This window comes from Mangifera indica, unplaced genomic scaffold, assembly GCF_011075055.1.
Source record: "Mangifera indica cultivar Alphonso unplaced genomic scaffold, CATAS_Mindica_2.1 Un_0001, whole genome shotgun sequence".
NCBI classification, from domain to species: Eukaryota; Viridiplantae; Streptophyta; class Magnoliopsida; order Sapindales; family Anacardiaceae; genus Mangifera; species Mangifera indica.
This window is the reverse complement of record NW_025401093.1, coordinates 785,416-796,760: the sequence shown is the minus strand read 5'-3', so window position 1 is coordinate 796,760 and position 11,345 is coordinate 785,416. Positions and strand designations below refer to the sequence as shown.

General features: G+C 32.6%; 2 protein-coding genes across 3 annotated transcripts; one reads left to right on the top strand and one right to left on the bottom strand.

Annotated features, from left to right (window-relative positions):
• Positions 1-2,898: 2,898 nt before the first annotated feature.
• LOC123205077 (transcription factor MYB93) lies at positions 2,899-4,383 on the top strand. Its single transcript, XM_044621894.1, has 4 exons — positions 2,899-2,966; positions 3,065-3,343; positions 3,429-4,085; positions 4,172-4,383. Exons 2-4 carry the CDS (start codon positions 3,081-3,083, stop codon positions 4,209-4,211), a joined length of 960 nt encoding a protein of 319 aa, XP_044477829.1. The 5' UTR covers positions 2,899-2,966; positions 3,065-3,080; the 3' UTR covers positions 4,212-4,383.
• A 2,198-nt stretch (positions 4,384-6,581) lies between these two features.
• Positions 6,582-10,435, bottom strand: LOC123205023 (mitochondrial inner membrane protease subunit 2-like). Of its 2 annotated transcripts, XM_044621812.1 has the most exons (5): positions 10,348-10,435; positions 10,042-10,261; positions 9,902-9,974; positions 9,392-9,557; positions 6,582-6,927 (listed from the first exon to the last, which is right to left on the bottom strand). In XM_044621812.1, exons 2-5 carry the CDS (start codon positions 10,205-10,207, stop codon positions 6,820-6,822), a joined length of 513 nt encoding a protein of 170 aa, XP_044477747.1. In that variant the 5' UTR covers positions 10,208-10,261; positions 10,348-10,435; the 3' UTR covers positions 6,582-6,819. The 2 variants fall into 2 exon arrangements, with proteins under 2 accessions (XP_044477747.1, XP_044477748.1); XM_044621813.1 differs by lacking the exon at positions 10,348-10,435 and having other exon boundaries at positions 10,042-10,340.
• Between the last annotated feature and the right edge of the window lie 910 nt (positions 10,436-11,345).

Here is an 11,345-nt window from a genome sequence, read left to right as displayed (position 1 = left end):
TTAACAGTCTATCCTGTCTCATTCATTTGATTGTTTACGCATAAGGAAACTTTGAACGTTTTACAAGAAATCTCTCTCCATCTAGGTTTTTTTTTTTTTTTTAATGCTAGCCTTTCATTTTGGTAAGGAGGAATAAGGGTTGGAGCTAATATATAATTTAATACAAAGGAATTAATAAATAATACCAAATGAAATCCGATTTATATTAAAAAGAAAAGTTTGGTGAAAGGAAGATGAACTGTGTAATGGCGACACCTAAAGATTAGTTGAAGATTGCTTCATCTGAATGATTTTTAAACCATATTCAAATTAGAAATCAATGGATCTAAAATTTCAGGAATAAAGATGATATTTAAAGATACCGAAACAACGAATTTGGAATGAATTAGAGGCGGCTGCTAGACCAAATTTGCAGTTCACTAAATAATTAGTCCCCTCTTTTTGCTTAATTAATATGTATTATTACATAAAAATCTCTCAAATGAATAGAATGTAGAAGAAAACTCAGTTTCTAAGACGAAATTGTCACCCATCCTTCATTAACTACATTTATGTTATTATCTCAAATATATGCCCACGTATCGTTAATTGTAGTGATAAACAAGATGACATCAAATGGTTAAAAAAATAAAGCAAGCATGAAAATCTTAATTTTCTTAGAAATAATAATTTTCTCTAAATTTTGAATTGATATTATTTTATGGGGGGGAACTAGAAAGAATGAAAATCTTTTATTTTGTTTGAAACAATATTTTTCTTTATATCTTGAAATATCTTTTATTTTGTTTGTAACAATAATTTTCTTCAAATCTTGAAATTGATATTATAAGAGATTCTTGGAAGCTATTAAGTATCACCCTATTATATTTTTTTCAATGTTTATAATCTATTTTTGATAATTTTAAGATTTTTTTATATTTTGGTACATGATTTTACATATTTATCATAAAATTACTCAACATTTCCCTATTTTCAATTTATTACAATAATCTATGAAGAAATAAAGTTATGATGTTTCGTCATAAATATGTAAACTAAACCTTGGTAATGCCCTTTGAGCCTTTGACAGATCAATAAACTCATAAATATTTGCATTATTACAAAAATCTCCCTTCACTATTCCAAATATTCCATCTTTCATTTATTACACTACTCCCACTGTACATTGATAGCTGTTTTCTCTGTGTAAATTTTCTAGAAAAATTTCTTCATCTCCGTTGAATCCTTTGTATCCAAACCAATTTTGAATTGGATTTCTCTTCTTCTAAAATCGTAATAATTTGTTCTTTGACTTCATTTTTCAATCAAAGTTTTGAAGCAAGTCATCAAGATTCTTCAAATTAGAATACATATTAATATTAAAATATGAAAAACAGCCAAATTCTTAGACTTTTCACTTCTCAATTGATGTTAATATATAGCTAACTTAATTATAATATAAATATCATTAATCCAAAGTTTCCAACATAGAAGTATCCTAAACACAATATAATTATGAAATCAAAAATCAAATCAAAGTAAGTCGTTAGAAGTGGGTTAAAGATGAGGACCCACTGAAAGACTGCGTAGTTTTCGTGTGTTAATTATAATGCTTGACATGTAAATAAAATAAATATTAAATTTTAATTAAATTAATTAAATTAGAGATAATAGTTGTTAAGGGAGGTTTCTTGTGGATTTTATCCATAGAACTTTTTGTTCTTTTGACCCATTGATTGAATGACACATGGAACCTACTCTTAAAAACATGGATGCTGAAGTGTCATTAATTTCTCTTAACGTGAATTATAGAGAAGCTGAAGGTGGCAAGTAAAGTACGTACTCTCTATCTGTATTTTGGCCTAGGTGAACAACAATGGTTGAATTTTAAGTCTCTTCTTAAGATAATCTTTTTGCATTCAAACTAATATTTTTAATTATAATATGGGTTTTGTCTTTTTGGATTTCACAGAGAGAGGAATTTAAAGAGCAAGAAATTTTAGGCTTTCAAGTGTTAGAACTTCTCTTTTTAACATGAATATTTAACATCTAGAAATAAATGTGTTTGTGCATTAGCTTGAAATTTATTTACGCATATTTATTCACATGCTTTTCTAAGTTTCATTACAATAAATTGGTCTTAATCTTGTCAAGTTTCATTACAAAACATCACTACATAAAAAAAAAAAAAAGTGTAACATATTGAGAGATATAATATTTTAATTTTCTAATAGTTTAAATTAAAAGTTAAAAAAATCACATTTAATGTTGATACTTCATGAACTCAATCCAATGAACTAAAATAATCAACAAATAAATATAAAAATTCTCAAACTGAAATTAGAAGGATGATGTGCAACCAATTTTGAATGTTCAATTGGGTACTTAATGATATATTATCATATGTTTATATGTTATTTTATATAAAATTTAGAATTATTCAATTATATAATAACACATCATTAATTAATATAATAAATATTTAAAACTAAATACATATAGATATATAGTTTTATTGCATGAAAAATTAAAGGTGGCCATTATCATGTTTCCTTTCACAATTTCTTTAATTTTTATTTATTCCCTCATAAAAAGATATGTAAAGTAGTGCTTGCATGTACACGGCGTTCGGAAAAAAGCTAACCATTTGGTCAAGTTTTTAATCTCTCTCATTGGTTACTTTAACCTTTTCACTGCTAAACTATCTTTCATTCCAATATTTTTACTTGCCACCTTCTAACAAATCAACCTTAATCACCAATATTACTGCCAAAAAAGTCGATTATTATTACTTAATTTTCAAAGGATACATTTGTAATTGTAAATCGATACTAATAAAAAATAATTTAACATATGTCAAAATGACATCTCATATGCTTGCTCTTCACATAAACTTCACTAAACCACACTCTATTTAAGCACCCTCTTTCTATTACATTTCCAACATTGATATTATTTTGCTTTCATTTTCTTCCGATCCAAACAAGGTAATTTCATATTAAACTCTCTCAAATAACAATGTGACAAGCATGTGAACGACTGATTATGTATTTTGCAATTTATTCTGTCTGTTTGATTTGTGCAGTGATTGAATATTACTGATGGCGAGGTCGCCGAGTTCTTATGAGAGCGGGATAAAGAAGGGGCCATGGACACCAGAAGAAGACCGAAAGCTTGTCGATTACATTGGGAAAAACGGCCATGGAAGCTGGAGAGCTCTACCAAAGCTTGCAGGTTTGAATCGATGTGGAAAGAGTTGTCGTCTTCGATGGACGAATTATTTACGACCTGACATCAAGAGAGGACGATTCTCAGAAGAAGAAGAACAAATGATCATCAACCTTCATGCAGTTCTTGGAAACAAGTAAATTCAAAATTCTCACTTTTTCAGCTTTAATTTCTACACTTGGATTACAGTTGATAATGAACTAGCTACATTTCTTTTTAAGGTGGTCTGCAATTGCAACGCGTCTTCCAGGGAGAACTGATAATGAAATCAAGAACTTCTGGAATACCCATCTGAAGAAAAAGCTTTTGCAAATGGGAATTGATCCAGTCACTCACAGGCCAAGAACCGATCTCAATATTCTTACAAATCTGCCACAGCTACTTGCTGCTGCAAACTTGAGCAACTTCATCAATGGTCCTCTTAATAATTCGTTGAGGTTACAGTCAGTACAGTGGTTGCAGAACATTCTTCAAGTTCTTTGTCCTCCTCCGAACCTGGAAGTTCTCAATCTTCTTGGCTCATCTATACGCGAAAATCAGATAAGCGAGTTGCTTAGGATGAATTCTTCTCAGTTCGAAGCAAATGCCAATGGCTTGTTCGGTTTTGCTTCACAAGAACAAAATCAAATGCTTTCAAATTTAGTTAACTTGGAAGCACAAGCTCTTGGTAGTTCTTCGTATGTGAATCCAATTACTTCAAATCAATTACCGGCATTAGTTTCAGCCTCGCCGCAGGAATGTTCAACGATGAACCAAACCGAAATGAAGATGAACACAAATGACATATCTGATCCTTCATCAAATTCCACCACTTTTGAAGCTTGGGGAGAACTTATGGACGATGAAGCAACTCACTCCTACTGGAAAGAGTTTATAGAGTAAGTATACTTCTCTCTTTGATAAAGTTTAATATTCCTTAGTTCAATTTAGCTCTTAATTTGGTATATACTTCTTTTATTTGCAGCCAAGCACCTTCACAGCCATGGCCAAATTCAGATATATAAATACAAATATGGAATTTGTATATGTATAAATAGACAGTTTGTTAAATTATATGTGAGTTTGTTTACACTTTATTTAATTATAGGTAAAATATTGTAAAATAATTGGGGGATTTGTTATACTGCTATTGACTGATATCGATTGTAATTATTTAAATCAAATTAATTTGTTTCACTGGTTTTCCTCTTTTCTTTTCTGAGGATCAAGAAACTTACAATTTCAAGCGTTGGAATAATTTTAACTAGAGAGAAGATAATTGGAAGGAAGATAGATATATTATCTAAACCCAAATGAATAAAAAACAAGTGAGTAGTTGAGAATATGTGACACGGAATTGACATGTAAATTAGACACATTATCTCGAAAATGAATGGAGAATTGACCTTATATATATAAGAGAAATAATGTCAAATATGAATTACGTGGGCAGTCACAAAGCCAAAGACATTAATCTCTAATTTATGTATATATTTGAACGATGTCTCTCTCGAATAAGGAGATTTGAGAGTGACCCCAGATTAATGGAATAAAATAAACAAAAAGTGAAGATAATTTGATCTTAATTGTTAACTAATATTTGATAGTTATATCTGCCATCTGAAAAAAAAGTCAAGACTATTTGTTACTCATTAGGTAAGAATATTTGCTTTTAATACAAGCCATCCCTCCATAAACAAATTAAGCATAATTAACCCATTTATATATATGCTTTCTAGAAAGAGAAGGGTGCATTAAAGAGTGTTATAATGTAATTATTATTGTTGAAATAAAGGTTCAATTAGGGATGCTAATTGTGATTATTCGATCAGCATGATCTTCATTTTGAGGACTTTAATTTGTATTACGTAGTGTGTTTGTGTTGAGAAATCTGAAGTTACAAGATAAACAGTTGTCCTTAAAAGACTTGATCTGGGTTGAGTAGGTACCATATTGACCTTAAAAAAACAACTCTTCTACCTACCTTGCCAAATATATGCTAAGATTCCAACCTAAGTTTATATTTTATATTTTGTTATAAATTTGACTAACTGGAAAGAAAAATGAAAGAAAATTGAAGATAGTATACTGATATAAATGATTTATAGCTTGAAGATTAAGAACAAAATGTTGAATAGAGTGAAGGAGAGTACAGCAAAAATGCAAGGCAGCGGGGCTCTTTATATAGGAAAATTTTCTGCCTCCCAAATGCTTAAGCCAAGGAATTCCTTGCCCAGTTGAATCTCCCAAGGCTTGCAATGAATGCAGCCGTCAATGCACTCCCACAAAATTTTCAAATTGTCTTCCACATGGTGGAAAAATCCACCTTATATAACGTTCCTTCTTGGATTTTCATCATTTACAGATAATTATATTAATTTTGTTAAGAAAAAAAATGGTGGGATAAAAACCAAAATAAAAAGAATGTAATTATTTAATATCTTGTAAAGTAGAGTTGGATGTGCTTAATTATCTCATTAAAAACCTTACTAAAAAAACTCAGTGAGACAAAATTTAATGAAAAAAAAAAAATACAATGCACTCTAATATGTGCTAATCTCAAAAAAATTTGTTCTCCCTAATAAATGTCCCCCCTGATAAATGTTTTCCTGGTCTGTAATGAGATTAATTTGATTGCTTGTTGAGCTGTTGCATATCAATATTATACACTAAGTTTTCAAATGTTGAAGTCAATAATATCTTAGTAAACAAATCTACAAGATTCTCATTAGATCATATTTGTTTGACATCAATCTTTCAACTCTACTGAAGCTCACAAGTATAAAAAAATTTTCATGAGATATGTTTAGTTTTGTCTCATTTAATGTATACACCTCTAATTTAGGCAATACATACTACATTGTCTTCATATAATATGAAAAGAGTGTTTGTTATAAGAAAAAGACTGTATGTATTCCGAATATGATAGATGATAGACCATACCCATATACATTATAGGCTAGCTTCATGAAAAGCTAAAATTTTTAAATTATTCGAAGATATTAAAATCAAAGTCTATTTGATGGAACGTCATAATATTGTTGTGTTATTATAAGTAAAAAAACATAACATTTGCATACTTAAACGTTCAAGGAAGTTTTCAAATAGAAATAAAATCTACCTCAGTAACAATCTGTTGTTTTTTTGTAAAAAAACTAAATAAATAAAGATCATACCATCAAACTAGACGAAACCATAGTTTTTTAATTTGGTTTGGTTTGATTGGAGATATTGTCAAATTGTTTTTTCAGTTTCGTTTGAAAACTTCTTTAAACTGGATTAAACCAGGTCATGCACACTAAATCTCAAATATTTATGATATTAAAACTACTAAATAAATAACACTGTTTACACCCAGGAAATAAAATCAATTATATTGAACTCAAAATCCATTATTGAGCAGATTAACTTGACCATTAACAATATAAATAATGTACAAATACTGTCCCCAAAAGATTACCTTTTTCTCATTCTTGCTTAATAAACAAAATCAAAGAACAGTCTAAAACTTTCAAAAACTCTATGTTCTTAAGCAAGGGATCTCCAAAAAATTGTTGCCTAGATCAAATGGTAAAGCATTATGAAGAAAAATATGTATTCTCACTACTAAAAGTATCAACTACCATAACCTGATCAGAAAGAAGAAAATCTGTCTGCATAAATATTTCTCTTCACTGCTTCTAGTCTTTGAGGAGGCCATACAATATGGGTGATCCTTCCTTGAACTAGGCCCAAGGGAATCTGCCAAGAACAGCTTGCTCAAGTTAAAAAAAAAAAAAAATTCCTGAAGAGAATCAATTAGGGACTATAAACTTTTAAAAATAGCAGTAAATAAAAAATCAGCAGGATCTAAATAATTAAGTTGGACTGTGTTGAGATATTGTTGAGATCTTTGTATTAATTGTGAATCATAGAGAATCATATAGATTAGGAATTCAGATATTGTATTGATATTGAATCATAGAAGATCATATAGAATAGGAATGCTATAATATCCTTCCTAAACTTAGATAGGAGTAGTTAGTAGTTTTCCTAAATTAGTTTTTCTAAACTCCTATCTAATTGTAATTCTATTGAATATGAGAAATACAGAAACTTATATTCTTTCATGGTATCAGAGCCTAACATTTAAATTTTTCCGGCATCCTCAACTTAGTTTCCGGCGAATCCAAGTCTTTTCTCCACTGCTTCTCCGATCACTGTGCTTCTGCTATTTTTCCGGTGATCGTGCATATACCAGTGTGATCAGGATCCTCTCGTCGACGCATCCGTCAAGGGAACATCATCGTTCGCTGTTCCACGCGCCTACATGCACCGCTCAATCTCTTGATATCTTCCGACGCCGATCTCCTATTCCGGCTGTTTCTCCGATCACCGTCGTTCCATCATCTTCCGGTGATTGTGCTCACACTGGAGGGATCGGAATAGTCTCGCCATCAAACCCGTCGAAGTCCTGTTGCTGTTCGCCGCTTCACGCGCCCACACGCGCCAATTATCTCCTCGGCATCTCCATCGCCGATCTCCTGTTCCGGTGACCGTGAAACGACACCACCCTCTCAATCGGACTCAGACGACACCGGCGATTCCATCCGTGGAAACTCCGCCGCCATACGACGCTGGAATAGCTCGCACGCGCTGGCCGTTGTTCATGCTCCTACTGTGATCTCCGATCTGCTTCTCCGGAGAGCGTGCTACCTCACCGTCGGCACTGTCAGTTACAGAAAGCTCCGGTGATCCTCCTCCGGCCATCCACGCGTCGTTCTGTCACCGTCTGCTTCTGTTATCGTCGGAAATCAGTTTCTGTCAACTTTTCTCTTCTCTTCTGACTGTAATTCTTCTACCGGCCTCATTTTCGGGAGTTTTTCAACGCTTCTTCCAGGTGGATTAAGTTTTCAATCTTATTCTGGTTATTATGGCTATTGAAAGCTTCAAAGCAGAAGACTTGGCACAGCGAGATAGATTCTTTATGGTATTAACTTTAGCTGCTCTCGGTCCAGACCTTGATAATGTTCGAGATCAAATTTTGGCGAGTGCAGTTATCCCATCACTTGATGAGGTCTTTGCTCGATTGCTTCGTGTGTCCTCTCCAAGTATTATAACAGGTTTCAACCTAGACTCATCTGCACTTGCATCCCAGACTCAACAAGGAGAACGTACTGGTCGGGGGAATCGATCACGATGCAACTATTGTCATAAATGGGGTCATACTAGAGACAAATGCTATAAACTACATGGTCGTCCTCCTCGGGTTGCCAACGTTATTCAGATGGATGATCCACACTCTTCTAATTATCAGTCTCAACCATCATTGACTCTCACAGGTGCTGATTACGACGAGTATCTCAAGTATCAAGCATCGAAGCAGTCCTCATCTAACATTGCTTCTAGTGCACATCCAAATCACCCAGCCGTATGCTTCACTCAGTCCTCTTCTTCTGGACCTTGGGTTCTCGATTCTGGTGCTTCTGACCACATCTCTGGACCGCAGTACGAGACGGACGATTGACACAGGACGTGAGTCACGAATTAATTATATTTGTAACAAGCTGGGTGCATATGATTTATATGCTCCAACTTGAGGGGGAGTGTTGAGATATTGTTGAGATCTTTGTATTAATTGTGAATCATAGAGAATCATATAGATTAGGAATTCAGATATTGTATTGATATTGAATCATAGAAGATCATATAGAATAGGAATGCTATAATATCCTTCCTAAACTTAGATAGGAGTAGTTAGTAGTTTTCCTAAATTAGTTTTTCTAAACTCCTATATAATTGTAATTCTATTGAATATGAGAAATACAGAAACTTATATTCTTTCAGACTAAAATACTCTGCCTAAGAATCTTGAGATATAATCATAAGTAGGGTTGGATTTAAACCAAACCAAGCCCTAATATGGACTACCTCATATTCAGTTTGAATCCTATATAGACTGTTTGAATTAGAACCGGCCGAAAATGTCGTCAAAGGTCTCTAGTCAAATGAATAATACCATCGATGGATAAATAGTGTTTCTAACTGGATGCATAATTGCCAATAGAATAAATAGTGTTGCCAGAGAGAGATTCAAGCCCAACTCAAGCCAAATTATAGAATTGAAGTTCCAACTCAAATCAAACTGAACACTAATTCGAGCCAAGTTGGCTTGAGTACCCTAATCATGAGGTTATTCATAAGTATGGTGCTTTGAAGAACTTACTGGGCCATAAGTTCTTGAGTCCATACTAGAAGAAGGACTGTCTCCCTCAACCCAACAATGTCCATCTGGAACCTTCACAACATCATAGGAACTGTGAGTTCCAATCCAGTCACCTGGCAAACCAATAATTCTCTTCACATGTTTCTCTTTGTGATTGCGGGGTGATCTGCAAAAATTTGCAACTACTAATGTCAGGTTCCAGCATAAAAATTTCGCATCAGTGTATGCTTCACCAGCTTTGAAATGAATCTCACTGAACATGTCAACACCATCGCATAACAAAATTCTATAACAAGAACCAAAAGCAAAGAGTGATACTCAACAGAACACCAGGAATGTATAGAGCATATCATACTAAAAGAGTCATTCAATTCAAATCCATTCAAGTAATATGAAAAAATCATTTTACATTTCTTCACTTAAAACATGTGCAATAGGTCACTGAATTCGCGTAATTCACTAATAAAGTAAAAATATTTCTAAGCATCTTATCAAAACAAAACGACTAACCGAAAAACAATCACATCTCCATGTGAAAACTTGTAATTTCCCAGACAAAATTTCTCAACTAGAACATAGTCATCTGCACAAAAAAACTGACAATCAGAGAATGAAACTACCAGCAAAAATCTTTTCAAAAAAAAAATTACCAGATAATGATCCCACAAAAGAATCAGCTCTAGGATTAAAGGTGGGTGCCATAGATGCGCCGCGTACCGGAAGAATGCTAGCATAACGATCTGAAACAGTAAGGCCTATGAGTCCGAATGTGAAGACCTTCTTAGCAAAGCTCCATAAAAAGCTGTGAGATGCCATACCCAGATGAAATTTCTCACAAATTGATGCATTTCAAATGAAAAATGAAGCCATCTGCAGCGGAAACTATCAATGTCAGAAGAAATATAACAAAGCCCAGAGACAATTTTGTTGATAGGCAGATAGATATGAAGTTATACCGTAATTTAAATAAATAAAATTGGAAATAGAACGGGGTATACAGAGAAGAAGGGTTTAAGTTTTATCTCGCGGTAAGGAGAATAGCATTGCCTAGGCAGAGCTCCGTACTGTTCGGGCCGGGCCGTTGGTCTTTTTATTATTATTTTTTTCTCAGCAGTGTTATTTAAGCCCTTTGAAGTTTGAACCTTGTCAACAGTACTCTGCAATTTGAGAAAATACCTACATATAAACAAACTTTAAATTAATTTCCAACTTTATAATCTTACATTTTCAACCCAACATACTTGCAGTCATTGTGCAACCCTTTTCATCAAACTCAAGATTTGGCAATTTTGCTCTTTTTTATTTGGCAACAAAATTAGCAAAAAATGTTAATAAATTATTCATTATTATAATGGATAGCTTATAGTATATAAATTTAGAGTGTTTTTGGCTGCGGTTTTTGTGGTTGTTTTTGTCTATGAAATAGCTTGAATCCTTTTGGGGATTTTGATGAAATTTGTTAATGGATTTATATTAGAATTGGTTTAGGATTGATTTGAGATGAAAACAAAATTGAAAAAGAAAGATTTAAGGTGATTTAATCACTATGCATGATTTGTAGTCACCACGGAAATCACGTGTAATGGTTTGGGTTAAAAATATGACCGTATTTGTTATTTTTCAAATTAAGGCAACTTTCAAATACACAAGGAGTAGGAGTTAGAGAGGACATGATTAGTGTATTTGGTTATTTTTCACCGTATGTGTTTCATTTGGTACATATGTCCTATTGGTGGGGTTTTTAATATTTTCTAATTTTTAGGATTTTATAATATTTTTTAATAAGGGCAAATTGATTTTTCTCAGTTTAGAGTTTTTTTATGTATAATTTTCAAATTTTTTGTTCATCTTTTCAAGTAAAACAAATATTATTTGAATTAAGAAAATATTTAACTAAAATATAAAATATGATTTTGGAAAATTTGGTAAGAAATTTGATAAATATCAATTTACC